Raw genomic sequence first — 26,692 nt, 5'->3', positions numbered from 1 at the left:
AATGCTTGTGTTTCTAGCTCCAACAGTAATACCTAGCTAAATGCTTGTGTTTCTAGCTCCAACAGTAATACCTAGTTAAATGCTTGTTTTTCTAGCTCCAACAGTACAGTAATACCTAGCTAAATGCTTGTGTTTCTAGCTCCAACAGTTAAACCTAGCTAAATGCCTGTGTTTCTAGCTCCAACAGTAAAACCTAGTTAAATGCTTGTGTTTCTAGCTCCAACAGTACAGTAATACCTAGCTAAATGCTTGTGTTTCTAGCTCCAACAGTAATACCTAGTTAAATGCTTGTGTTTCTAGCTCCAACAGTAATACCTAGCTAAATGCTTGTGTTTCTAGCTCCAACAGTGCAGTAATACCGAGCTAAATGCTTGTGTTTCTAGCTCCAACAGTAATACCTAGTTAAATGCTTGTGTTTCTAGCTCCAACAGTAATACCTAGCTAAATGCTTGTGTTTCTAGCTCCAACAGTAATACCTAGCTAAATGCTTGTGTTTCTAGCTCCAACAGTAATACCTAGTTAAATGCTTGTGTTTCTAGCTCCAACAGTAATACCTAGCTAAATGCTTGTGTTCCTAGCTCCAACAGTAATACCTAGCTAAATGCTTGTGTTTCTAGCTCCAACAGTAATACCTAGCTAAATGCTTGTGTTTCTAGCTCCAACAGTGCAGTAATACCGAGCTAAATGCTTGTGTTTCTAGCTCCAACAGTAATACCTAGCTAAATGCTTGTGTTTCTAGCTCCAACAGTAATACCTAGTTAAATGCTTGTGTTTCTAGCTCCAACAGTAATACCTAGCTAAATGCTTGTGTTCCTAGCTCCAACAGTAATACCTAGCTAAATGCTTGTGTTTCTAGCTCCAACAGTAATACCTAGCTAAATGCTTGTGTTTCTAGCTCCAACAGTGCAGTAATACCGAGCTAAATGCTTGTGTTTCTAGCTCCAACAGTAATACCTAGCTAAATGCTTGTGTTTCTAGCTCCAACAGTAATACCTAGTTAAATGCTTGTTTTTCTAGCTCCAACAGTACAGTAATACCTAGCTAAATGCTTGTGTTTCTAGCTCCAACAGTTAAACCTAGCTAAATGCCTGTGTTTCTAGCTCCAACAGTAAAACCTAGTTAAATGCTTGTGTTTCTAGCTCCAACAGTACAGTAATACCGAGCTAAATGCTTGTGTTTCTAGCTCCAACAGTAATACCTAGTTAAATGCTTGTGTTTCTAGCTCCAACAGTAATACCTAGCTAAATGCTTGTGTTTCTAGCTCCAACAGTGCAGTAATACCGAGCTAAATGCTTGTGTTTCTAGCTCCAACAGTAATACCTAGTTAAATGCTTGTGTTTCTAGCTCCAACAGTAATACCTAGCTAAATGCTTGTGTTTCTAGCTCCAACAGTAATACCTAGCTAAATGCTTGTGTTTCTAGCTCCAACAGTAATACCTAGTTAAATGCTTGTGTTTCTAGCTCCAACAGTAATACCTAGCTAAATGCTTGTGTTCCTAGCTCCAACAGTAATACCTAGCTAAATGCTTGTGTTTCTAGCTCCAACAGTAATACCTAGCTAAATGCTTGTGTTTCTAGCTCCAACAGTGCAGTAATACCGAGCTAAATGCTTGTGTTTCTAGCTCCAACAGTAATACCTAGCTAAATGCTTGTGTTTCTAGCTCCAACAGTAATACCTAGTTAAATGCTTGTGTTTCTAGCTCCAACAGTAATACCTAGCTAAATGCTTGTGTTCCTAGCTCCAACAGTAATACCTAGCTAAATGCTTGTGTTTCTAGCTCCAACAGTAATACCTAGCTAAATGCTTGTGTTTCTAGCTCCAACAGTGCAGTAATACCTAGCTAAATGCTTGTGTTTCTAGCTCCAACAGTAATACCTAGCTAAATGCTTGTGTTTCTAGCTCCAACAGTGCAGTAATACCTAGCTAAATGCTTGTGTTTCTAGCTCCAACAGTAATACCTAGCTAAATGCTTGTGTTTCTAGCCAACAGTAATACCTAGCTAAATGCTTGTGTTTCTAGCTCCAACAGTAATACCTAGTTAAATGCTTGTGTTTCTAGCTCCAACAGTACATACCGAGCTAAATGCTTGTGTTTCTAGCTCCAACAGTACAGTAATACCGAGCTAAATGCTTGTGTTTCTAGCTCCATCAGTGCAGTAATACCGAGCTAAATGCTTGTGTTTCCAGTTCCTATCTACTGTCATTGTTTATTTCAGGTCAGAGGTGAGAATAGTACCTGTCCTATCTGATGGTGTGTTGGTGTCCTTGCAGGTGCCTTGTTCCAGCGGCTCGTTGCTCTACGTGTGGTGCACCCTGATCACCATGGAAACGGACTCTCACATGCAGCAGAGAGTGGTGAGTATAGCCATCCAGGGTAGGGTCTGATGTGGTACCCTATTCCCTATGTAGTGCACTACTTTCTGCCAGGGCCCAGAGGGTCCCTATTCCATATATACTGTAACTCTAACTAACACCATCATCTAACTAACACCATCCTCTAACACCGTCCTCTAACTAACACCATCCTCTAACACCAACCTCTAACTAACACCGTCCTCTAACTAACACCATCCTCTAACTAACACCATCCTCTAACTAACACCATCCTCTAACTAACACCGTCATCTAACTAACACCGTCATCTAACTAACACCATCCTCTAACTAACACCATCCTCTAACACCAACCTCTAACTAACACCGTCCTCTAACTAACATCATCCTCTAACTAACACCGTCCTCTAACTAACACCATCCTCTAACTAACACCATCCTCTAACTAACACCATCCTCTAACTAACACCATCCTCTAACTAACACCATCCTAACTAACACCCTCCTAACTAAACTCTAACTAACATCATCCTCTAACTAAGATCATCCTCTAACTAACACCATCCTCTAACTAACACCATCCTCTAACTAACACCATCCTCTAACTACCACCCTCCTCTAACTAACACCATCCTCTAACTAACACCATCCTCTCTAACACCGTCCTCTAACTAACATCATCCTCTAACTAAGATCATCCTCTAACTAACACCATCCTCTAACACCATCCTCTAACTAACACCATCCTCTACACCGTCCTCTAACTAACATCATCCTCTAACTAACACCATCCTCTAACTAACACCATCCTCTAACTAACACCATCCTCTAACTAACACTATCCTCTAACTAACACCATCCTCTAACTACCACCCTCCTCTAACTAACACCGTCCTCTAACTAACACCATCCTCTAACTAACACCGTCCTCTAACTAACACCATCCTCTAACTAACACCATCCTCTAACTAACACCATCCTCTAACTAACACCATCCTCTAACTAACATCATCCTCTAACTAACACCATCCTCTAACTAACACCATCCTCTAACACTGTCCTCTAACTAACACCATCTCTAACTAACACCATCTCTAACTAACACCATCCTCTAACTAACACCATCCTCTAACTAACATCATCCTCTAACTAACACCATCCTCTAACTAACACCATAACACCATCCTCTAACTAACACCATCCTCTAACTAACACCATCCTCTAACTAACACCATCCTCTAACTAACACCATCCTCTAACACCATCCTCTAACTAAACCACCATCTCTAACTAACACCATCCTCTCTAACACATCATAACTCATCTCTAACTAACACCATCCTAACTAACACCATCCTCTAACTAACACCATCCTCTAACTAACACCGTCCTCTAACACCATCCTCTAACTAACACCATCCTCTAACTAACACGTCCTCTAACTAACATCGTCCTCTAACTAACACCGTCCTCTAACTAACACCATCCTCTAACTAACACCATCCTCTAACTAACACCATCCTCTAACTAACACCATCCTCTAACTTACACCAACCTCTAACTAACATCATCCTCTAGTCGTCCTCTAACTAACACCATCCTCTAACTAACACCATCCTCTAACTAACACCATCCTCTAACTAACACCATCCTCTAACTAACACCATCCTCTAACTAACACCATCCTCCAACTAACACCATCCTCTAACTAACACCATCCTCTAACTAACACCATCCTCTAACTAACACCATCCTCCAACTAACACCATCCTCTAACTAACACCATCCTCTAACTAACACCATCTCTAACACCGTCCTCTAACTAACACCGTCCTCTAACTAACACCATCCTCTAACTAACACCATCCTCTAACTAACACCATCCTCTAACACCGTCCTCTAACTTACACCATCCTCTAACTAACACCATCCTCTAACTAACACCGTCCTCTAACTAACACCGTCCTCTAACTAACACCGTCCTCTAACTAACACCGTCCTCTAACTAACACCATCCTCTAACTAACACCATCCTCTAACTAACACCGTCCTCTAACTAACACCGTCCTCTAACTAACACCATCCTCTAACTAACACCATCCTCTAACTAACACCATCCTCTAACACCATCCTCTAACTAACACCGTCCTCTAACTAACACCATCCTCTAACACCATCCTCTAACTAACACCATCCTCTAATCATCCTCTAACTAACACCATCCTCTAACACCATCCTCTAACTAACACCATCCTCTAACTAACACCATCCTCTAACTAACACCATCCTCTAACTAACACCATCCTCTAACTAACACCATCCTCTAACTAACACCCTCTAACTAACACCATCCTCTAACTAACACCATCCTCTAACAATCCTCTAACACACCATCCTCTAACTAACACCATCCTCTAACTAACACCATCCTCTAACTAACACCATCCTCTAACTAACACCATCCTCTAACTAACACCCTCCTCTAACTAACACCATCCTCTAACTAACACCATCCTCTAACACCGTCCTCTAACTAACATCATCCTCTAACTAACACCATCCTCTAACTAACACCATCCTCTAAATACCATCCTCTAACTAACACCATCCTCTAACTAACACCGTCCTCTAACTAACATCATCCTCTAACTAACACCATCCTCTAACTAACACCATCCTCTAACTAACACCATCCTCTAACTAACACCATCCTCTAACTACCACCATCCTCTAACTAACACCATCTCTAACTAACACCATCCTCTAACTAACACCGTCCTCTAACTAACACCATCCTCTAACTAACACCATCCTCTAACTAACACCATCCTCTAACTAACACCATCCTCTAACTAACACCATCCTCTAACTAACACCATCCTCTAACTAACACCATCCTCTAACTAACACCATCCTCTAACTAACACCATCCTCTAACTAACACCATCTCTAACTAACATCTCCTCTAACTAACACCATCCTCTAACTAACACCATCCTCTAACTAACACCGTCCTCTAACTAACACCATCCTCTAACACCATCCTCTAACTAACACCATCCTCTAACACCGTCCTCTAACTAACACCATCCTCTAACTAACACCATCCTCTAACTAACACCATCCTCTAACTAACACCATCCTCTAACTAACACCATCTCTAACACCATCCTCTAACTAACACCATCCTCTCTAACACCATCCTCTAACTAACACCATCTCTCTAACACCATCCTCTAACTAACACCATCCTCTAACTAACACCATCCTCTAACTAACACTCCTCCTCTAACTAACACCATCCTCTAACTCAACACCGTCCTCTAACTAACACCGTCCTCTAACTAACACCGTCCTCTAACTAACACCGTCCTCTAACTAACACCATCCTCTAACTAACACCATCCTCTAACTAACACCATCCTCTAACTAACACCATCCTCTAACTTACACCAACCTCTAACTAACATCATCCTCTAACTAACATCATCCTCTAACTAACACCATCCTCTAACTAACACCATCCTCTAACTAACACCATCCTCTAACTAACACCATCCTCTAACTAACACCATCCTCTAACTAACACCATCCTCTAACTAACACCATCCTCTAACTAACACCATCCTCTAACTAACACCATCCTCTAACTAACACCATCCTCCAACTAACACCATCCTCTAACTAACACCATCCTCTAACTAACACCATCCTCTAACACCATCCTCTAACTAACACCGTCCTCTAACTAACACCATCCTCTAACTAACACCATCCTCTAACTAACACCATCCTCTAACACCGTCCTCTAACTTACACCATCCTCTAACTAACACCATCCTCTAACTAACACCGTCCTCTAACTAACACCGTCCTCTAACTAACACCGTCCTCTAACTAACACCGTCCTCTAACTAACACCATCCTCTAACTAACACCATCTCTAACTAACCTCTAACTAACACCATCCTCTAACTAACACCATCCTCTAACTAACACCATCCTCTAACTAACACCGTCCTCTAACTAACACCATCCTCTAACACCGTCCTCTAACTAACACCATCCTCTAACACCGTCCTCTAACTAACACCATCCTCTAACACCATCCTCTAACTAACACCGTCCTCTAACTAACACCGTCCTCTAACTAACACCGTCCTCTAACTAACACCATCCTCTAACTAACACCATCCTCTAACTAACACCGTCCTCTAACTAACACCATCCTCTAACTAACACCATCGTCTAACACCATCCTCTAACACCGTCTTCTAACTAACACCGTCCTCTAAATAACACCATCCTCTAACTAACACCATCCTCTAACTAACACCATCCTCTAACTAACACCGTCCTCTAACTAACACCGTCCTCTAACTAACACCATCCTCTAACACCATCCTCTAACACCATCCTCTAACTAGCACCATCCTCTAACTAACACCATCCTCTCTCTCTCTCTCTCTCTCTCTCTCTCTCTCTCTCTCTCTCTCTCTCTCTCTCTCTCTCTCTCTCTCTCTGTCTCTCTCCCTCCCTCTCTCCCTCTCTCCCTCCCCTCTCTCTCTCTCTCTGTCTCCCCCTCTCCCTCTCTCTCCTCCCCCTCTCTCTCTCTCTCTCCCTCTCTCTCTCTCACCTCGTCTCTCTCTCTCTCTCCTTCTCTCTCCCTGTCTCTCTCTCTCCCTGTCTCTCTCTCTCTCCTTCTCTCTCCCTGTCTCTCTCCCTCTCTCTGTCTGTCTCTCTCTCTGTGTCTGTCTGTCTGTCTCTCTCTCTCTCTCTCTCTCCCCCTCCCTCCCTTCCCGGCTTCCTTTCGGTAACCACCACGGTTTGGCTTTGATTACACTACCACCTCATAGCGAGGACGCACACACATACACAGACACACACACATACACAGACACACACATTCGGAGGCATTGATTTCTACCCCTGTCTGTCTCTGAGGAGAAAAGGAAAGAGGATGACATGGATCTGTTTTCAGTGCGGTGAGGCCAGACAGTATTATGGTAGATTAGGCTGGTTGTGGTGGAGAGAGAGGAGGTGGTGGAGAGAGAGGAGACACAGAGAGAGAGAGGAGAGAGAGGAGGTGGTGGAGAGAGAGGAGACACAGAGAGAGAGAGGAGAGAGAGGAGGTGGTGGAGAGAGAGGAGGTGGTGGAGAGAGAGGAGACACAGAGAGAGAGAGGAGAGAGGAGGTGGTGGAGAGAGAGGAGGTGGTGGAGAGAGAGGAGACACAGAGAGAGAGAGAGGAGAGAGAGGAGACACAGAGAGAGGAGACACAGAGAGAGAGGAGACACAGAGAGAGAGGAGAGAGAGGATGACATGGATCTGTTTTCAGTGCGGTGAGGCCAGACAGTATTATGGTAGATTAGGCTGGTTGTGGTGGAGAGAGAGGAGAGAGAGGAGACACAGAGAGAGAGAGAGGAGACACAGAGAGAGAGGAGAGAGAGGAGACACAGAGAGAGAGGAGAGAGGAGGTGGTGGAGAGAGAGGAGACACAGAGAGAGAGGAAGGGGAGACACAGAGCGAGAGGAAGGGGGAGACAGAAAGAGGGGAAGGGGAGACAGAGAGAGAGGAAGGGGGAGACAGAGAGAGAGAGGAAGGGGGAGACACAGAGAGAGGAAGGGGGATACATAGAGAGAGAGGACTACTGTCACTCTACTGTCACTCTACTGTCACTCTACTGTCACTCTACAGTCACTCTCCTGTCACTCTACTGTCCTGACAACAGACCTCATTCTGCCTCCTCACTACTGTCCTGACAACAGACCTCTTTCTGCCTCCTCTCTACTGTTCTGACAACAGACCTCTTTCATCCTCCTCACTACTCTACTGTCCTGACAACAGACCTCATTCTGCCTCCTCTCTACTCTACTGTCCTGACAACAGACCTCATTCTGCCTCCTCACTACTGTCCTGACAACAGACCTCATTCTGCCTCCTCTTTCTGACAACCTCCTCTCTACTCTACTGTCCTGACAACAGACCTCTTTACTGTCCTGACAACAGACCTCATTCTGCCTCCTCTCTACTGTCCTGACAACAGACCTCATTCTGCCTCCTCACTACTGTCCTGACAACAGACCTCATTCTGCCTCCTCTCTACTCTACTGTCCTGACAACAGACCTCATTCTGCCTCCTCTCTACTGTCCTGACAACAGACCTCATTCTGCCTCCTCACTACTCTACTGTCCTGACAACAGACTCTCTACTGTCCTGACAACAGACCTCATTCTGCCTCCTCTCTACTGTCCTGACAACAGACCTCTTTCTGCCTCCTGACTCTATTCTGCCTCCTCTCTACTGTCCTGACAACAGACCTCATTCTGCCTCCTCACTACTGTCCTGACAACAGACCTCATTCTGCCTCCTCTCTACTCTACTGTCCTGATAACAGACCTCTTTCTGCCTCCTCTCTACTGTCCTGACAACAGACCTCTTTCTGCCTCCTCTCTACTGTCCTGACAACAGACCTCATTCTGCCTCCTCTCTACTCTACTGTCCTGACAACAGACCTCATTCTGCTCCTCCTCTCTACTGTCCTGACAACAGACCTCATTCTGCCTCCTCACTACTGTCCTGACAACAGACCTCATTCTGCCTCCTCTCTACTCTACTGTCCTGACAACAGACCTCATTCTGCCTCCTCACTACTGTCCTGATAACAGACCTCATTCTGCCTCCTCTCTACTCTACTGTCCTGACAACAGACCTCATTCTGCCTCCTCACTACTGTCCTGACAACAGACCTCATTCTGCCTCCTCTCTACTCTACTGTCCTGACAACAGACCTCTTTCTGCCTCCTCTCTACTCTACTGTCCTGACAACAGACCTCATTCTGCCTCCTCACTACTGTCCTGACAACAGACCTCATTCTGCCTCCTCTCTACTCTACTGTCCTGACAACAGACCTCTTTCTGCCTCCTCACTCTACTGTCCTGACAACAGACCTCATTCTGCCTCCTCACTCTACTGTCCTGACAACAGACCTCATTCTGCCTCCTCACTCTCCTGACAACAGACCTCTACTGTCCTGACAACAGACCTCATTTCTGCCTCCTCACTACTGTCCTGACAACAGACCTCATTCTGCCCCTCTGTCCTGACAACAGACCTCTTTCTGCCTCCTCTCTACTCTACTGTCCTGACAACAGACCTCATTCTGCCTCCTCTCTACTCTACTGTTCTGACAACAGACCTCATTCTGCCTCCTCACTACTGTCCTGACAACAGACCTCATTCTGCCTCCTCTACTCTACTGTCCTGACAACAGACCTCATTCTGCCTCCTCACTACTGTCCTGACAACAGACCTCATTCTGCCTCCTCACTACTGTCCTGACAACAGACCTCTTTCTGCCTCCTCTCTACTCTACTGTCCTGACAACAGACCTCATTCTGCCTCCCTCCTGACAACAGACCTCTTTCTGCCTCCTCTACTGTCCTGACAACAGACCTCATTCTGCCTCCTCTCTACTCTACTGTCCTGACAACAGACCTCTTTCTGCCTCCTCACTCTACTCTACTGTCCTGACAACAGACCTCTTTCTGCCTCCTCACTACTGTCCTGACAACAGACCTCATTCTGCTTTCTGCCCTCTACTCTACTGTCCTGACAACAGACCTCTTTCTGCCTCCTCACTACTCTACTGTCCTGTCCTGACAACAGACCTCTTTCTGCCTCCTCACTACTCTACTGTCCTGACAACAGACCTCTTTCTGCCTCCTCACTACTCTACTGTCCTGACAACAGACCTCTTTCTGCCTCCTCACTACTGTCCTGACAACAGACCTCTTTCTGCCTCCTCACTACTCTACTGTCCTGACAACAGACCTCTTTCTACCTCCTCACTACTCTACTGTCCTGACAACAGACCTCTTTCTGCCTCCTCACTACTCTACTGTCCTGACAACAGACCTCATTCTGCCTCCTCACTACTGTCCTGACAACAGACCTCTTTCTGCCTCTCTCACTCTACTGTCCTGACAACAGACCTCATTCTGCCTCCTCTCTCACTACTGTCCTGACAACAGACCTCATTCTGCCTCCTCACTACTCTACTGTCCTGACAACAGACCTCATTCTGCCTCCCCTCTACTCTACTGTCCTGACAACAGACCTCTTTCTGCCTCCTCTCTACTGTCCTGACAACAGACCTCATTCTGCCTCCTCACTACTCTACTGTCCTGACAACAGACCTCTTTCTGCCTCCTCACTACTCTACTGTCCTGACAACAGACCTCATTCTGCCTCCTCACTACTCTACTGTCCTGACAACAGACCTCTTTCTGCCTCCTCACTACTGTCCTGACAACAGACCTCATTCTGCCTCGTCTCTACTCTACTGTCCTGACAACAGACCTCTTTCTGCCTCCTCTCTACTCTACTGTCCTGACAACAGACCTCTTTCTGCCTCCTCACTACTCTACTGTCCTGACAACAGACCTCTTTCTGTCTCCTCACTACTCTACTGTCCTGACAACAGACCTCTTTCTGTCTCCTCACTACTGTCCTGACAACAGACCTCTTTCTGCCTCCTCTCTACTCTACTGTCCTGACAACAGACCTCTTTCAGCCTCCTCATCTCTTCTCTCCTGTCCTGACAACAGACCTCTTTCTGCCTCCTCACTACTCTACTGTCCTGACAACAGACCTCATTCTGCCTCCTCACTACTGTCCTGACAACAGACCTCTTTCAGCCTCCTCATCTCTACTCTCCTGTCCTGACAACAGACCTCTTTCTGCCTCCTCTCTACTCTACTGTCCTGACAACAGACCTCTTTCAGCCTCCTCATCTCTACTCTCCTGTCCTGACAACAGACCTCTTTCTGCCTCCTCTCTACTCTACTGTCCTGACAACAGACCTCTTTATGCCTCCTCACTACTCTACTGTCCTGACAACAGACCTCTTTCTGCCTCCTCACTACTGTCCTGACAACAGACCTCATTCTGCCTCCTCTCTACTCTACTGTCCTGACAACAGACCTCATTCTGCCTCCTCTCTACTGTCCTGACAACAGACCTCTTTCTGCCTCCTCTCTACTCTACTGTCCTGACAACAGACCTCATTCTGCCTCCTCACTACTGTCCTGACAACAGACCTCATTCTGCCTCCTCACTACTGTCCTGACAACAGACCTCATTCTGCCTCCCCACTACTGTCCTGATAACAGACCTCTTTCTGCCTCCTCTCTACTGTCCTGACAACAGACCTCTTTCTGCCTCCTCTCTACTGTCCTGACAACAGACCTCATTCTGCCTCCTCTCTACTCTACTGTCCTGACAAGACCTCATTCTGCCTCCTCTCTACTGTCCTGACAACAGACCTCTTTCTGCCTCCCTGACTACTGTCCTGACAACAGACCTCATTCTGCCTCCTCACTACTGTCCTGACAACAGACCTCATTCTGCCTCCTCTACTCTACTGTCCTGACAACAGACCTCTTTGCCTGCCTCTCTCTACTGTCCTGACAACAGACCTCTTTCTGCCTCCTCTCTACTGTCCTGATAACAGACCTCATTCTGCCTCCTCTCTACTCTACTGTCCTGACAACAGACCTCATTCTGCCTCCTCTACTGTCCTGACAACAGACCTCTTTCTGCCTCCTCTCTACTCTACTGTCCTGACAACAGACCTCTTTCTGCCTCCTCTCTACTCTACTGTCCTGACAACAGACCTCATTCTGCCTCCTCACTACTGTCCTGACAACAGACCTCTTTCTGCCTCCTCTCTACTCTACTGTCCTGACAACAGACCTCATTCTGCCTCCTCACTACTGTCCTGACAACAGACCTCATTCTGCCTCCTCACTACTGTCCTGACAACAGACCTCATTCTGCCTCCTCACTACTGTCCTGACAACAGACCTCTTTCTGCCTCCTCTCTACTCTACTGTCCTGACAACAGACCTCATTCTGCCTCCTCTCTACTGTCCTGACAACAGACCTCTTTCTGCCTCCTCTCTACTGTCCTGACAACAGACCTCATTCTGCCTCCTCACTACTCTACTGTCCTGATAACAGACCTCTTTCTGTCCTGACAACAGACCTCCTCCTCTCTACTGTCCTGACAACAGACCTCATTCTGCCTCCTCTACTCTACTGTCCTGACAACAGACCTCATTCTGCCTCCTCTCTACTGTCCTGACAACAGACCTCTTTCTGCCTCCTCTACTGTCCTGACAACAGACTCATTCTGCCTCCTCACTACTGTCCTGACAACAGACCTCATTCTGCCTCCTCACTACTCTACTGTCCTGATAACAGACCTCTTTCTGCCTCCTCTCTACTGTCCTGACAACAGACCTCTTTCTGCCTCCTCACTACTGTCCTGATAACAGACCTCTTTCTGCCTCCTCTACTCTCTGTCCTGACAACAGACCTATTCTGCCTCCTGTCCTGACAACAGACCTCATTCTGCCTCCTCTCTACTCTACTGTCCTGACAACAGACCTCTTTCTGCCTCCTCTCTACTCTACTGTCCTGACAACAGACCTCATTCTGCCTCCTCTCTACTGTCCTGACAACAGACCTCTTTCTGCCTCCTCATTCTGCCTCTACTGTCCTGACAACAGACCTCATTCTGCCTCCTCACTACTGTCCTGACAACAGACCTCATTCTGCCTCCTCACTACTGTCCTGACAACAGACCTCTTTCTGCCTCCTCTCTACTCTACTGTCCTGACAACAGACCTCTTTCAGCCTCCTCATCTCTTCTCTCCTGTCCTGACAACAGACCTCTTTCTGCCTCCTCACTACTCTACTGTCCTGACAACAGACCTCATTCTGCCTCCTCACTACTGTCCTGACAACAGACCTCTTTCAGCCTCCTCATCTCTACTCTCCTGTCCTGACAACAGACCTCTTTCTGCCTCCTCTCTACTCTACTGTCCTGACAACAGACCTCAGCCTCCTCATCTCTACTCTCCTGTCCTGACAACAGACCTCTTTCTGCCTCTCTCTACTCTACTGTCCTGACAACAGACCTCTTTATGCCTCCTCACTCTACTGTCCTGACAACAGACCTCTTTCTGCCTCCTCACTACTGTCCTGACAACAGACCTCATTCTGCCTCCTCTCTACTCTACTGTCCTGACAACAGACCTCATTCTGCCTCCTCTCTACTGTCCTGACAACAGACCTCTTTCTGCCTCCTCTCTACTCTACTGTCCTGACAACAGACCTCATTCTGCCTCCTCACTACTGTCCTGACAACAGACCTCATTCTGCCTCCTCACTACTGTCCTGACAACAGACCTCATTCTGCCTCCTCACTACTCTACTGTCCTGATAACAGACCTCTTTCTGCCTCCTCTCTACTGTCCTGACAACAGACCTCTTTCTGCCTCCTCCCTCTACTGTCCTGACAACAGACCTCATTCTGCCTCCTCTCTACTCTACTGTCCTGACAACAGACCTCATTCTGCCTCCTCTCTACTGTCCTGACAACAGACCTCTTTCTGCCTCCTCTCTACTCTACTGTCCTGACAACAGACCTCATTCTGCCTCCTCACTACTGTCCTGACAACAGACCTCATTCTGCCTCCTCACTACTCTACTGTCCTGATAACAGACCTCTTTCTGCCTCCTCTCTACTGTCCTGACAACAGACCTCTTTCTGCCTCCTCTCTACTGTCCTGATAACAGACCTCTTTCTGCCTCCTCTCTACTCTACTGTCCTGACAACAGACCTCATTCTGCCTCCTCTCTACTGTCCTGACAACAGACCTCTTTCTGCCTCCTCTCTACTCTACTGTCCTGACAACAGACCTCTTTCTGCCTCCTCTCTACTCTACTGTCCTGACAACAGACCTCATTCTGCCTCCTCACTACTGTCCTGACAACAGACCTCTTTCTGCCTCCTCTCTACTCTACTGTCCTGACAACAGACCTCATTCTGCCTCCTCACTACTGTCCTGACAACAGACCTCATTCTGCCTCCTCACTACTGTCCTGACAACAGACCTCATTCTGCCTCCTCACTACTGTCCTGACAACAGACCTCATTCTGCCTCCTCACTACTGTCCTGACAACAGACCTCATTCTGCCTCCTCTCTACTCTACTGTCCTGACAACAGACCTCTTTCTGCCTCCTCACTACTGTCCTGACAACAGACCTCATTCTGCCTCCTCTCTACTCTACTGTCCTGACAACAGACCTCTTTCTGCCTCCTCTCTACTGTCCTGACAACAGACCTCATTCTGCCTCCTCACTACTGTCCTGACAACAGACCTCATTCTGCCTCATCACTACTGTCCTGTCCTGACAACAGACCTCTTTCTGCCTCCTCACTACTCTACTGTCCTGACAACAGACCTCTTTCTGCCTCCTCACTACTCTACTGTCCTGACAACAGACCTCTTTCTGCCTCCTCACTACTATCCTGACAACAGACCTCATTCTGCCTCCTCTCTACTCTACTGTCCTGACAACAGACCTCTTTCTGCCTCCTCACTACTCTACTGTCCTGACAACAGACCTCATTCTGCCTCCTCACTACTGTCCTGACAACAGACCTCTTTCTGCCTCCTCTCTACTCTACTGTCCTGACAACAGACCTCATTCTGCCTCCTCACTACTGTCCTGACAACAGACCTCATTCTGCCTCCTCACTACTGTCCTGACAACAGACCTCATTCTGCCTCCTCTACTCTACTGTCCTGACAACAGACCTCTTTCTGCCTCCTCACTACTGTCCTGACAACAGACCTCATTCTGCCTCCCCTCTACTCTACTGTCCTGACAACAGACCTCTTTCTGCCTCCTCTCTACTGTCCTGACAACAGACCTCTTTCTGCCTCCTCTCTACTCTACTGTCCTGACAACAGACCTCTTTCTGCCTCCTCTCTACTCTACTGTCCTGACAACAGACCTCATTCTGCCTCCTCACTACTGTCCTGACAACAGACCTCTTTCTGCCTCCTCTCTACTCTACTGTCCTGACAACAGACCTCATTCTGCCTCCTCACTACTGTCCTGACAACAGACCTCATTCTGCCTCCTCACTACTGTCCTGACAACAGACCTCATTCTGCCTCCTCACTACTGTCCTGACAACAGACCTCATTCTGCCTCCTCACTACTGTCCTGACAACAGACCTCATTCTGCCTCCTCACTACTCTACTGTCCTGATAACAGACCTCTTTCTGCCTCCTCTCTACTGTCCTGACAACAGACCTCTTTCTGCCTCCTCTCTACTGTCCTGATAACAGACCTCTTTCTGCCTCCTCTCTACTCTACTGTCCTGACAACAGACCTCATTCTGCCTCCTCTCTACTGTCCTGACAACAGACCTCTTTCTGCCTCCTCACTACTGTCCTGACAACAGACCTCATTCTGCCTCCTCTCTTCACTACTGTCCTGACAACAGACCTCATTCTGCCTCCTCTCTACTGTCCTGACAACAGACCTCTTTCTGCCTCCTCACTACTGTCCTGACAACAGACCTCTTTCTGCCTCCTCTCTACTGTTCTGACAACAGACCTCTTTCATCCTCCTCACTACTCTACTGTCCTGACAACAGACCTCATTCTGCCTCCTCTCTACTCTACTGTCCTGACAACAGACCTCTTTATGCCTCCTCACTACTCTACTGTCCTGACAACAGACCTCTTTCTGCCTCCTCACTACTGTCCTGACAACAGACCTCATTCTGCCTCCTCTCTACTCTACTGTCCTGACAACAGACCTCATTCTGCCTCCTCTCTACTGTCCTGACAACAGACCTCTTTCTGCCTCCTCTCTACTCTACTGTCCTGACAACAGACCTCATTCTGCCTCCTCACTACTGTCCTGACAACAGACCTCATTCTGCCTCCTCACTACTGTCCTGACAACAGACCTCATTCTGCCTCCTCACTACTCTACTGTCCTGATAACAGACCTCTTTCTGCCTCCTCTCTACTGTCCTGACAACAGACCTCTTTCTGCCTCCTCTCTACTGTCCTGACAACAGACCTCATTCTGCCTCCTCTCTACTCTACTGTCCTGACAACAGACCTCATTCTGCCTCCTCTCTACTGTCCTGACAACAGACCTCTTTCTGACTCCTCTCTACTCTACTGTCCTGACAACAGACCTCATTCTGCCTCCTCACTACTGTCCTGACAACAGACCTCATTCTGCCTCCTCACTACTCTACTGTCCTGATAACAGACCTCTTTCTGCCTCCTCTCTACTGTCCTGACAACAGACCGCTTTTTGCCTCCTCTCTACTGTCCTGATAACAGACCTCTTTCTGCCTCCTCTCTACTCTACTGTCCTGACAACAGACCTCATTCTGCCTCCTCTCTACTGTCCTGACAACAGACCTCTTTCTGCCTCCTCTCTACTCTACTGTCCTGACAACAGACCTCTTTCTGCCTCCTCTCTACTCTACTGTCCTGACAACAGACCTCATTCTGCCTCCTCACTACTGTCCTGACAACAGACCTCTTTCTGCCTCCTCTCTACTCTACTGTCCTGACAACAGACCTCATTCTGCCTCCTCACTACTGTCCTGACAACAGACCTCATTCTGCCTCCTCACTACTGTCCTGACAACAGACCTCATTCTGCCTCCTCACTACTGTCCTGACAACAGACCTCATTCTGCCTCCTCACTACTGTCCTGACAACAGACCTCATTCTGCCTCCTCTCTACTCTACTGTCCTGACAACAGACCTCTTTCTGCCTCCTCACTACTGTCCTGACAACAGACCTCATTCTGCCTCCTCTCTACTCTACTGTCCTGATAACAGACCTCTTTCTGCCTCCTCTCTACTGTCCTGACAACAGACCTCATTCTGCCTCCTCACTACTGTCCTGACAACAGACCTCATTCTGCCTCATCACTACTGTCCTGTCCTGACAACAGACCTCTTTCTGCCTCCTCACTACTCTACTGTCCTGACAACAGACCTCTTTCTGCCTCCTCACTACTCTACTGTCCTGACAACAGACCTCTTTCTGCCTCCTCACTACTGTCCTGACAACAGACCTCATTCTGCCTCCTCTCTACTCTACTGTCCTGACAACAGACCTCTTTCTGCCTCCTCACTACTCTACTGTCCTGACAACAGACCTCATTCTGCCTCCTCACTACTGTCCTGACAACAGACCTCTTTCTGCCTCCTCTCTACTCTACTGTCCTGACAACAGACCTCATTCTGCCTCCTCACTACTGTCCTGACAACAGACCTCATTCTGCCTCCTCACTACTGTCCTGACAACAGACCTCATTCTGCCTCCTCTCTACTCTACTGTCCTGACAACAGACCTCTTTCTGCCTCCTCACTACTGTCCTGACAACAGACCTCATTCTGCCTCCCCTCTACTCTACTGTCCTGACAACAGACCTCTTTCTGCCTCCTCTCTACTGTCCTGACAACAGACCTCATTCTGCCTCCTCACTACTCTACTGTCCTGACAACAGACCTCTTTCTGCCTCCTCACTACTGTCCTGACAACAGACCTCATTCTGCCTCGTCTCTACTCTACTGTCCTGACAACAGACCTCTTTCTGCCTCCTCTCTACTCTACTGTCCTGACAACAGACCTCTTTCTGCCTCCTCACTACTCTACTGTCCTGACAACAGACCTCTTTCTGTCTCCTCACTACTCTACTGTCCTGACAACAGACCTCTTTCTGTCTCCTCACTACTGTCCTGACAACAGACCTCTTTCTGCCTCCTCTCTACTCTACTGTCCTGACAACAGACCTCTTTCTGCCTCCTCACTACTCTACTGTCCTGACAACAGACCTCTTTCAGCCTCCTCATCTCTTCTCTCCTGTCCTGACAACAGACCTCATTCTGCCTCCTCACTACTGTCCTGACAACAGACCTCATTCTGCCTCCTCACTACTGTCCTGACAACAGACCTCATTCTGCCTCCTCTCTACTCTACTGTCCTGACAACAGACCTCTTTCTGCCTCCTCACTACTGTCCTGACAACAGACCTCTTTCTGCCTCCTCTCTACTCTACTGTCCTGACAACAGACCTCTTTCTGCCTCCTCTCTACTCTACTGTCCTGACAACAGACCTCTTTCTGCCTCCTCTCTACTCTACTGTCCTGACAACAGACCTCTTTCTGCCTCCTCTCTACTCTACTGTCCTGACAACAGACCTCTTTCTGCCTCCTCTCTACTCTACTGTCCTGACAACAGACCTCTTTCTGCCTCCTCACTACTGTCCTGACAACAGACCTCATTCTGCCTCCTCTCTACTGTCCTGACAACAGACCTCATTCTGCCTCCTCTCTACTGTCCTGACAACAGACCTCATTCTGCCTCCTCACTACTGTCCTGACAACAGACCTCATTCTGCCTCCTCACTACTCTACTGTCCTGATAACAGACCTCTTTCTGCCTCCTCTCTACTGTCCTGACAACAGACCTCTTTCTGCCTCCTCTCTACTGTCCTGATAACAGACCTCTTTCTGCCTCCTCTCTACTCTACTGTCCTGACAACAGACCTCATTCTGCCTCCTCTCTACTGTCCTGACAACAGACCTCTTTCTGCCTCCTCTCTACTCTACTGTCCTGACAACAGACCTCTTTCTGCCTCCTCTCTACTCTACTGTCCTGACAACAGACCTCATTCTGCCTCCTCACTACTGTCCTGACAACAGACCTCTTTCTGCCTCCTCTCTACTCTACTGTCCTGACAACAGACCTCATTCTGCCTCCTCACTACTGTCCTGACAACAGACCTCATTCTGCCTCCTCACTACTGTCCTGACAACAGACCTCATTCTGCCTCCTCACTACTGTCCTGACAACAGACCTCATTCTGCCTCCTCACTACTGTCCTGACAACAGACCTCATTCTGCCTCCTCTCTACTCTACTGTCCTGACAACAGACCTCTTTCTGCCTCCTCACTACTGTCCTGACAACAGACCTCATTCTGCCTCCTCTCTACTCTACTGTCCTGACAACAGACCTCTTTCTGCCTCCTCTCTACTGTCCTGACAACAGACCTCATTCTGCCTCCTCACTACTGTCCTGACAACAGACCTCATTCTGCCTCATCACTACTGTCCTGTCCTGACAACAGACCTCTTTCTGCCTCCTCACTACTCTACTGTCCTGACAACAGACCTCTTTCTGCCTCCTCACTACTCTACTGTCCTGACAACAGACCTCTTTCTGCCTCCTCACTACTATCCTGACAACAGACCTCATTCTGCCTCCTCTCTACTCTACTGTCCTGACAACAGACCTCTTTCTGCCTCCTCACTACTCTACTGTCCTGACAACAGACCTCATTCTGCCTCCTCACTACTGTCCTGACAACAGACCTCTTTCTGCCTCCTCTCTACTCTACTGTCCTGACAACAGACCTCATTCTGCCTCCTCACTACTGTCCTGACAACAGACCTCATTCTGCCTCCTCACTACTGTCCTGACAACAGACCTCATTCTGCCTCCTCTCTACTCTACTGTCCTGACAACAGACCTCTTTCTGCCTCCTCACTACTGTCCTGACAACAGACCTCATTCTGCCTCCCTCTACTCTACTGTCCTGACAACAGACCTCTTTCTGCCTCCTCTCTACTGTCCTGACAACAGACCTCATTCTGCCTCCTCACTACTCTACTGTCCTGACAACAGACCTCTTTCTGCCTCCTCACTACTGTCCTGACAACAGACCTCATTCTGACTCGTCTCTACTCTACTGTCCTGACAACAGACCTCTTTCTGCCTCCTCTCTACTCTACTGTCCTGACAACAGACCTCTTTCTGCCTCCTCACTACTCTACTGTCCTGACAACAGACCTCTTTCTGTCTCCTCACTACTCTACTGTCCTGACAACAGACCTCTTTCTGTCTCCTCACTACTGTCCTGACAACAGACCTCTTTCTGCCTCCTCTCTACTCTACTGTCCTGACAACAGACCTCTTTCTGCCTCCTCACTACTCTACTGTCCTGACAAGACCTCTTTCAGCCTCCTCATCTCTTCTCTCCTGTCCTGACAACAGACCTCTTTCTGCCTCCTCACTACTCTACTGTCCTGACAACAGACCTCATTCTGCCTCCTCACTACTGTCCTGACAACAGACCTCTTTCAGCCTCCTCATCTCTACTCTACTGTCCTGACAACAGACCTCATTCTGCCTCCTCACTACTGTCCTGACAACAGACCTCATTCTGCCTCCTCACTACTGTCCTGACAACAGACCTCATTCTGCCTCCTCACTACTGTCCTGACAACAGACCTCATTCTGCCTCCTCACTACTGTCCTGACAACAGACCTCATTCTGCCTCCTCTCTACTCTACTGTCCTGACAACAGACCTCTTTCTGCCTCCTCACTACTGTCCTGACAACAGACCTCATTCTGCCTCCTCTCTACTCTACTGTCCTGACAACAGACCTCTTTCTGCCTCCTCTCTACTGTCCTGACAACAGACCTCATTCTGCCTCCTCACTACTGTCCTGACAACAGACCTCATTCTGCCTCATCACTACTGTCCTGTCCTGACAACAGACCTCTTTCTGCCTCCTCACTACTCTACTGTCCTGACAACAGACCTCTTTCTGCCTCCTCACTACTCTACTGTCCTGACAACAGACCTCTTTCTGCCTCCTCACTACTATCCTGACAACAGACCTCATTCTGCCTCCTCTCTACTCTACTGTCCTGACAACAGACCTCTTTCTGCCTCCTCACTACTCTACTGTCCTGACAACAGACCTCATTCTGCCTCCTCACTACTGTCCTGACAACAGACCTCTTTCTGCCTCCTCTCTACTCTACTGTCCTGACAACAGACCTCATTCTGCCTCCTCACTACTGTCCTGACAACAGACCTCATTCTGCCTCCTCACTACTGTCCTGACAACAGACCTCATTCTGCCTCCTCTCTACTCTACTGTCCTGACAACAGACCTCTTTCTGCCTCCTCTCTACTGTCCTGACAACAGACCTCATTCTGCCTCCTCTACTCTACTGTCCTGACAACAGACCTCTTTCTGCCTCCTCTCTACTGTCCTGACAACAGACCTCATTCTGCCTCCTCACTACTCTACTGTCCTGACAACAGACCTCTTTCTGCCTCCTCACTACTGTCCTGACAACAGACCTCATTCTGACTCGTCTCTACTCTACTGTCCTGACAACAGACCTCTTTCTGCCTCCTCTCTACTCTACTGTCCTGACAACAGACCTCTTTCTGCCTCCTCACTACTCTACTGTCCTGACAACAGACCTCTTTCTGTCTCCTCACTACTCTACTGTCCTGACAACAGACCTCTTTCTGTCTCCTCACTACTGTCCTGACAACAGACCTCTTTCTGCCTCCTCTCTACTCTACTGTCCTGACAACAGACCTCTTTCTGCCTCCTCACTACTCTACTGTCCTGACAAGACCTCTTTCAGCCTCCTCATCTCTTCTCTCCTGTCCTGACAACAGACCTCTTTCTGCCTCCTCACTACTCTACTGTCCTGACAACAGACCTCATTCTGCCTCCTCACTACTGTCCTGACAACAGACCTCTTTCAGCCTCCTCATCTCTACTCTACTGTCCTGACAACAGACCTCTTTCAGCCTCCTCTCTACTCTACTGTCCTGACAACAGACCTCATTCTGCCTCCTCTCTACTGTCCTGACAACAGACCTCATTCTGCCTCCTCACTACTGTCCTGACAACAGACCTCATTCTGCCTCCTCACTACTGTCCTGACAACAGACCTCATTCTGCCTCCTCTCTACTCTACTGTCCTGACAACAGACCTCTTTCTGCCTCCTCACTACTGTCCTGACAACAGACCTCATTCTGCCTCCTCTCTACTCTACTGTCCTGACAACAGACCTCTTTCTGCCTCCTCTCTACTGTCCTGACAACAGACCTCATTCTGCCTCCTCACTACTGTCCTGACAACAGACCTCATTCTGCCTCCTCTCTACTCTACTGTCCTGACAACAGACCTCTTTCTGCCTCCTCTCTACTGTCCTGACAACAGACCTCATTCTGCCTCCTCACTACTGTCCTGACAACAGACCTCATTCTGCCTCCTCACTACTGTCCTGACAACAGACCTCATTCTGCCTCCTCACTACTCTACTGTCCTGATAACAGACCTCTTTCTGCCTCCTCTCTACTGTCCTGACAACAGACCTCTTTCTGCCTCCTCTCTACTGTCCTGATAACAGACCTCTTTCTGCCTCCTCTCTACTCTACTGTCCTGACAACAGACCTCATTCTGCCTCCTCTCTACTGTCCTGACAACAGACCTCTTTCTGCCTCCTCACTACTGTCCTGACAACAGACCTCATTCTGCCTCCTCTCTTCACTACTGTCCTGACAACAGACCTCATTCTGCCTCCTCTCTACTGTCCTGACAACAGACCTCTTTCTGCCTCCTCACTACTGTCCTGACAACAGACCTCTTTCTGCCTCCTCTCTACTGTTCTGACAACAGACCTCTTTCATCCTCCTCACTACTCTACTGTCCTGACAACAGACCTCATTCTGCCTCCTCTCTACTCTACTGTCCTGACAACAGACCTCTTTATGCCTCCTCACTACTCTACTGTCCTGACAACAGACCTCTTTCTGCCTCCTCACTACTGTCCTGACAACAGACCTCATTCTGCCTCCTCTCTACTCTACTGTCCTGACAACAGACCTCATTCTGCCTCCTCTCTACTGTCCTGACAACAGACCTCTTTCTGCCTCCTCTCTACTCTACTGTCCTGACAACAGACCTCATTCTGCCTCCTCACACTGTCCTGACAACAGACCTCATTCTGCCTCCTCACTACTGTCCTGACAACAGACCTCATTCTGCCTCCTCACTACTCTACTGTCCTGATAACAGACCTCTTTCTGCCTCCTCTCTACTGTCCTGACAACAGACCTCTTTCTGCCTCCTCTCTACTGTCCTGACAACAGACCTCATTCTGCCTCCTCTCTACTCTACTGTCCTGACAACAGACCTCATTCTGCCTCCTCTCTACTGTCCTGACAACAGACCTCTTTCTGCCTCCTCTCTACTCTACTGTCCTGACAACAGACCTCATTCTGCCTCCTCACTACTGTCCTGACAACAGACCTCATTCTGCCTCCTCACTACTCTACTGTCCTGATAACAGACCTCTTTCTGCCTCCTCTCTACTGTCCTGACAACAGACCTCTTTCTGCCTCCTCTCTACTGTCCTGATAACAGACCTCTTTCTGCCTCCTCTCTACTCTACTGTCCTGACAACAGACCTCATTCTGCCTCCTCTCTACTGTCCTGACAACAGACCTCTTTCTGCCTCCTCTCTACTCTACTGTCCTGACAACAGACCTCTTTCTGCCTCCTCTCTACTCTACTGTCCTGACAACAGACCTCATTCTGCCTCCTCACTACTGTCCTGACAACAGACCTCTTTCTGCCTCCTCTCTACTCTACTGTCCTGACAACAGACCTCATTCTGCCTCCTCACTACTGTCCTGACAACAGACCTCATTCTGCCTCCTCACTACTGTCCTGACAACAGACCTCATTCTGCCTCCTCACTACTGTCCTGACAACAGACCTCATTCTGCCTCCTCACTACTGTCCTGACAACAGACCTCATTCTGCCTCCTCTCTACTCTACTGTCCTGACAACAGACCTCTTCTGCCTCCTCACTACTGTCCTGACAACAGACCTCATTCTGCCTCCTCTCTACTCTACTGTCCTGATAACAGACCTCTTTCTGCCTCCTCTCTACTGTCCTGACAACAGACCTCATTCTGCCTCCTCACTACTGTCCTGACAACAGACCTCATTCTGCCTCATCACTACTGTCCTGTCCTGACAACAGACCTCTTTCTGCCTCCTCACTACTCTACTGTCCTGACAACAGACCTCTTTCTGCCTCCTCACTGCTCTACTGTCCTGACAACAGACCTCTTTCTGCCTCCTCACTACTGTCCTGACAACAGACCTCATTCTGCCTCCTCTCTACTCTACTGTCCTGACAACAGACCTCTTTCTGCCTCCTCACTACTCTACTGTCCTGACAACAGACCTCATTCTGCCTCCTCACTACTGTCCTGACAACAGACCTCTTTCTGCCTCCTTCTACTCTACTGTCCTGACAACAGACCTCATTCTGCCTCCTCACTACTGTCCTGACAACAGACCTCATTCTGCCTCCTCACTACTGTCCTGACAACAGACCTCATTCTGCCTCCTCTCTACTCTACTGTCCTGACAACAGACCTCTTTCTGCCTCCTCACTACTGTCCTGACAACAGACCTCATTCTGCCTCCCCTCTACTCTACTGTCCTGACAACAGACCTCTTTCTGCCTCCTCTCTACTGTCCTGACAACAGACCTCATTCTGCCTCCTCACTACTCTACTGTCCTGACAACAGACCTCTTTCTGCCTCCTCACTACTGTCCTGACAACAGACCTCATTCTGCCTCGTTCTACTCTACTGTCCTGACAACAGACCTCTTTCTGCCTCCTCTCTACTCTACTGTCCTGACAACAGACCTCTTTCTGCCTCCTCACTACTCTACTGTCCTGACAACAGACCTCTTTCTGTCTCCTCACTACTCTACTGTCCTGACAACAGACCTCTTTCTGTCTCCTCACTACTGTCCTGACAACAGACCTCTTTCTGCCTCCTCTCTACTCTACTGTCCTGACAACAGACCTCTTTCTGCCTCCTCACTACTCTACTGTCCTGACAACAGACCTCTTTCAGCCTCCTCATCTCTTCTCTCCTGTCCTGACAACAGACCTCATTCTGCCTCCTCACTACTGTCCTGACAACAGACCTCATTCTGCCTCCTCACTACTGTCCTGACAACAGACCTCATTCTGCCTCCTCTCTACTCTACTGTCCTGACAACAGACCTCTTTCTGCCTCCTCACTACTGTCCTGACAACAGACCTCTTTCTGCCTCCTCTCTACTCTACTGTCCTGACAACAGACCTCTTTCTGCCTCCTCTCTACTCTACTGTCCTGACAACAGACCTCTTTCTGCCTCCTCTCTACTCTACTGTCCTGACAACAGACCTCTTTCTGCCTCCTCTCTACTCTACTGTCCTGACAACAGACCTCTTTCTGCCTCCTCTCTACTCTACTGTCCTGACAACAGACCTCATTCTGCCTCCTCTCTACTCTACTGTCCTGACAACAGACCTCATTCTGCCTCCTCACTACTGTCCTGACAACAGACCTCATTCTGCCTCCTCTCTACTCTACTGTCCTGACAACAGACCTCATTCTGCCTCCTCTCTACTGTCCTGACAACAGACCTCATTCTGCCTCCTCTCTCCTGTCCTGACAACAGACCTCATTCTGCCTCCTCACTACTGTCCTGACAACAGACCTCATTCTGCCTCCTCTCTACTCTACTGTCCTGACAACAGACCTCATTCTGTCTCCTCACTACTGTCCTGACAACAGACCTCATTCTGCCTCCTCACTACTGTCCTGACAACAGACCTCATTCTGCCTCCTCTCTACTCTACTGTCCTGACAACAGACCTCATTCTGTCTCCTCACTACTGTCCTGACAACAGACCCCATTCTGCCTCCTCTCTACTCTACTGTCCTGACAACAGACCCCTTTCTGCCTCCTCTGTACTCTACTGTCCTGACAACAGACCTCATTCTGCCTCCTCTCTACTGTCCTGACAACAGACCTCTTTATGCCTCCTCTCTACTCTACTGTCCTGACAACAGACCTCATTCTGCCTCCTCTCTACTGTCCTGACAACAGACCTCTTTCTGCCTCCTCTCTACTGTCCTGACAACAGACCTCATTCTGCCTCCTCTCTACTGTCCTGACAACAGACCTCTTTATGCCTCCTCACTACTGTCCTGTCAACAGACCTCTTTCTGCCTCCTCTCTACTGTCCTGACAACAGACCTCTTTCTGCCTCCTCTCTACTGTCCTGACAACAGACCTCATTCTGCCTCCTCTCTACTGTCCTGACAACAGACCTCATTCTGCCTCCTCTCTACTCTACTGTCCTGACAACAGACCTCTTTCTGCCTCCTCTCTACTGTCCTGACAACAGACCTCATTCTGCCTCCTCTCTACTGTCCTGACAACAGACCTCATTCTGCCTCCTCTCTCCTGTCCTGACAACAGACCTCTTTCTGCCTCCTCTCTCTCTCGGTCTCTGTCTCTCGCTCTCTCTCTCTCTCTCTCTCTCTCTCTCTCTCTCTCTCTCTCTCTCTCTGTCTCTCTCTGTCTCTGTCTCTCTCTCTGTCTCTCTCTCCCTCTCCCTCTCTCCCTCTCTCTCTCTCTCTCTCTCTCTCTCTCTCTCTCTCTCTCTCTCTCTCTCTCTCTCTCTCTCTCTCTCTCTCTCTCTCTCTGTCTCTCTCTCTCTGTCTCTCTCTCTGTCTCTGTCTCTGTCTCTCTCTCTCTCTG

At 48.4% G+C, this 26,692-nt stretch overlaps 1 protein-coding gene across 1 annotated transcript in view; it reads left to right on the top strand.

The window, feature by feature from the left end:
- The window catches only part of LOC124017626 (vacuolar protein sorting-associated protein 13B-like), a 269,473-nt gene that overhangs the window by 175,216 nt on the left and 67,565 nt on the right, over positions 1 to 26,692 (top strand). Inside the window, 1 exon segment of the mRNA XM_046332879.1 lies at positions 2,272 to 2,355. Coding sequence (XP_046188835.1) covers positions 2,272 to 2,355 — 84 coding nt within the window.

The sequence above is a fragment of the Oncorhynchus gorbuscha genome, unplaced genomic scaffold (genome assembly GCF_021184085.1).
Source record: "Oncorhynchus gorbuscha isolate QuinsamMale2020 ecotype Even-year unplaced genomic scaffold, OgorEven_v1.0 Un_scaffold_295, whole genome shotgun sequence".
NCBI classification, from domain to species: Eukaryota; Metazoa; Chordata; class Actinopteri; order Salmoniformes; family Salmonidae; genus Oncorhynchus; species Oncorhynchus gorbuscha.
This window is presented reverse-complemented; position numbering and strand designations above follow the sequence as displayed.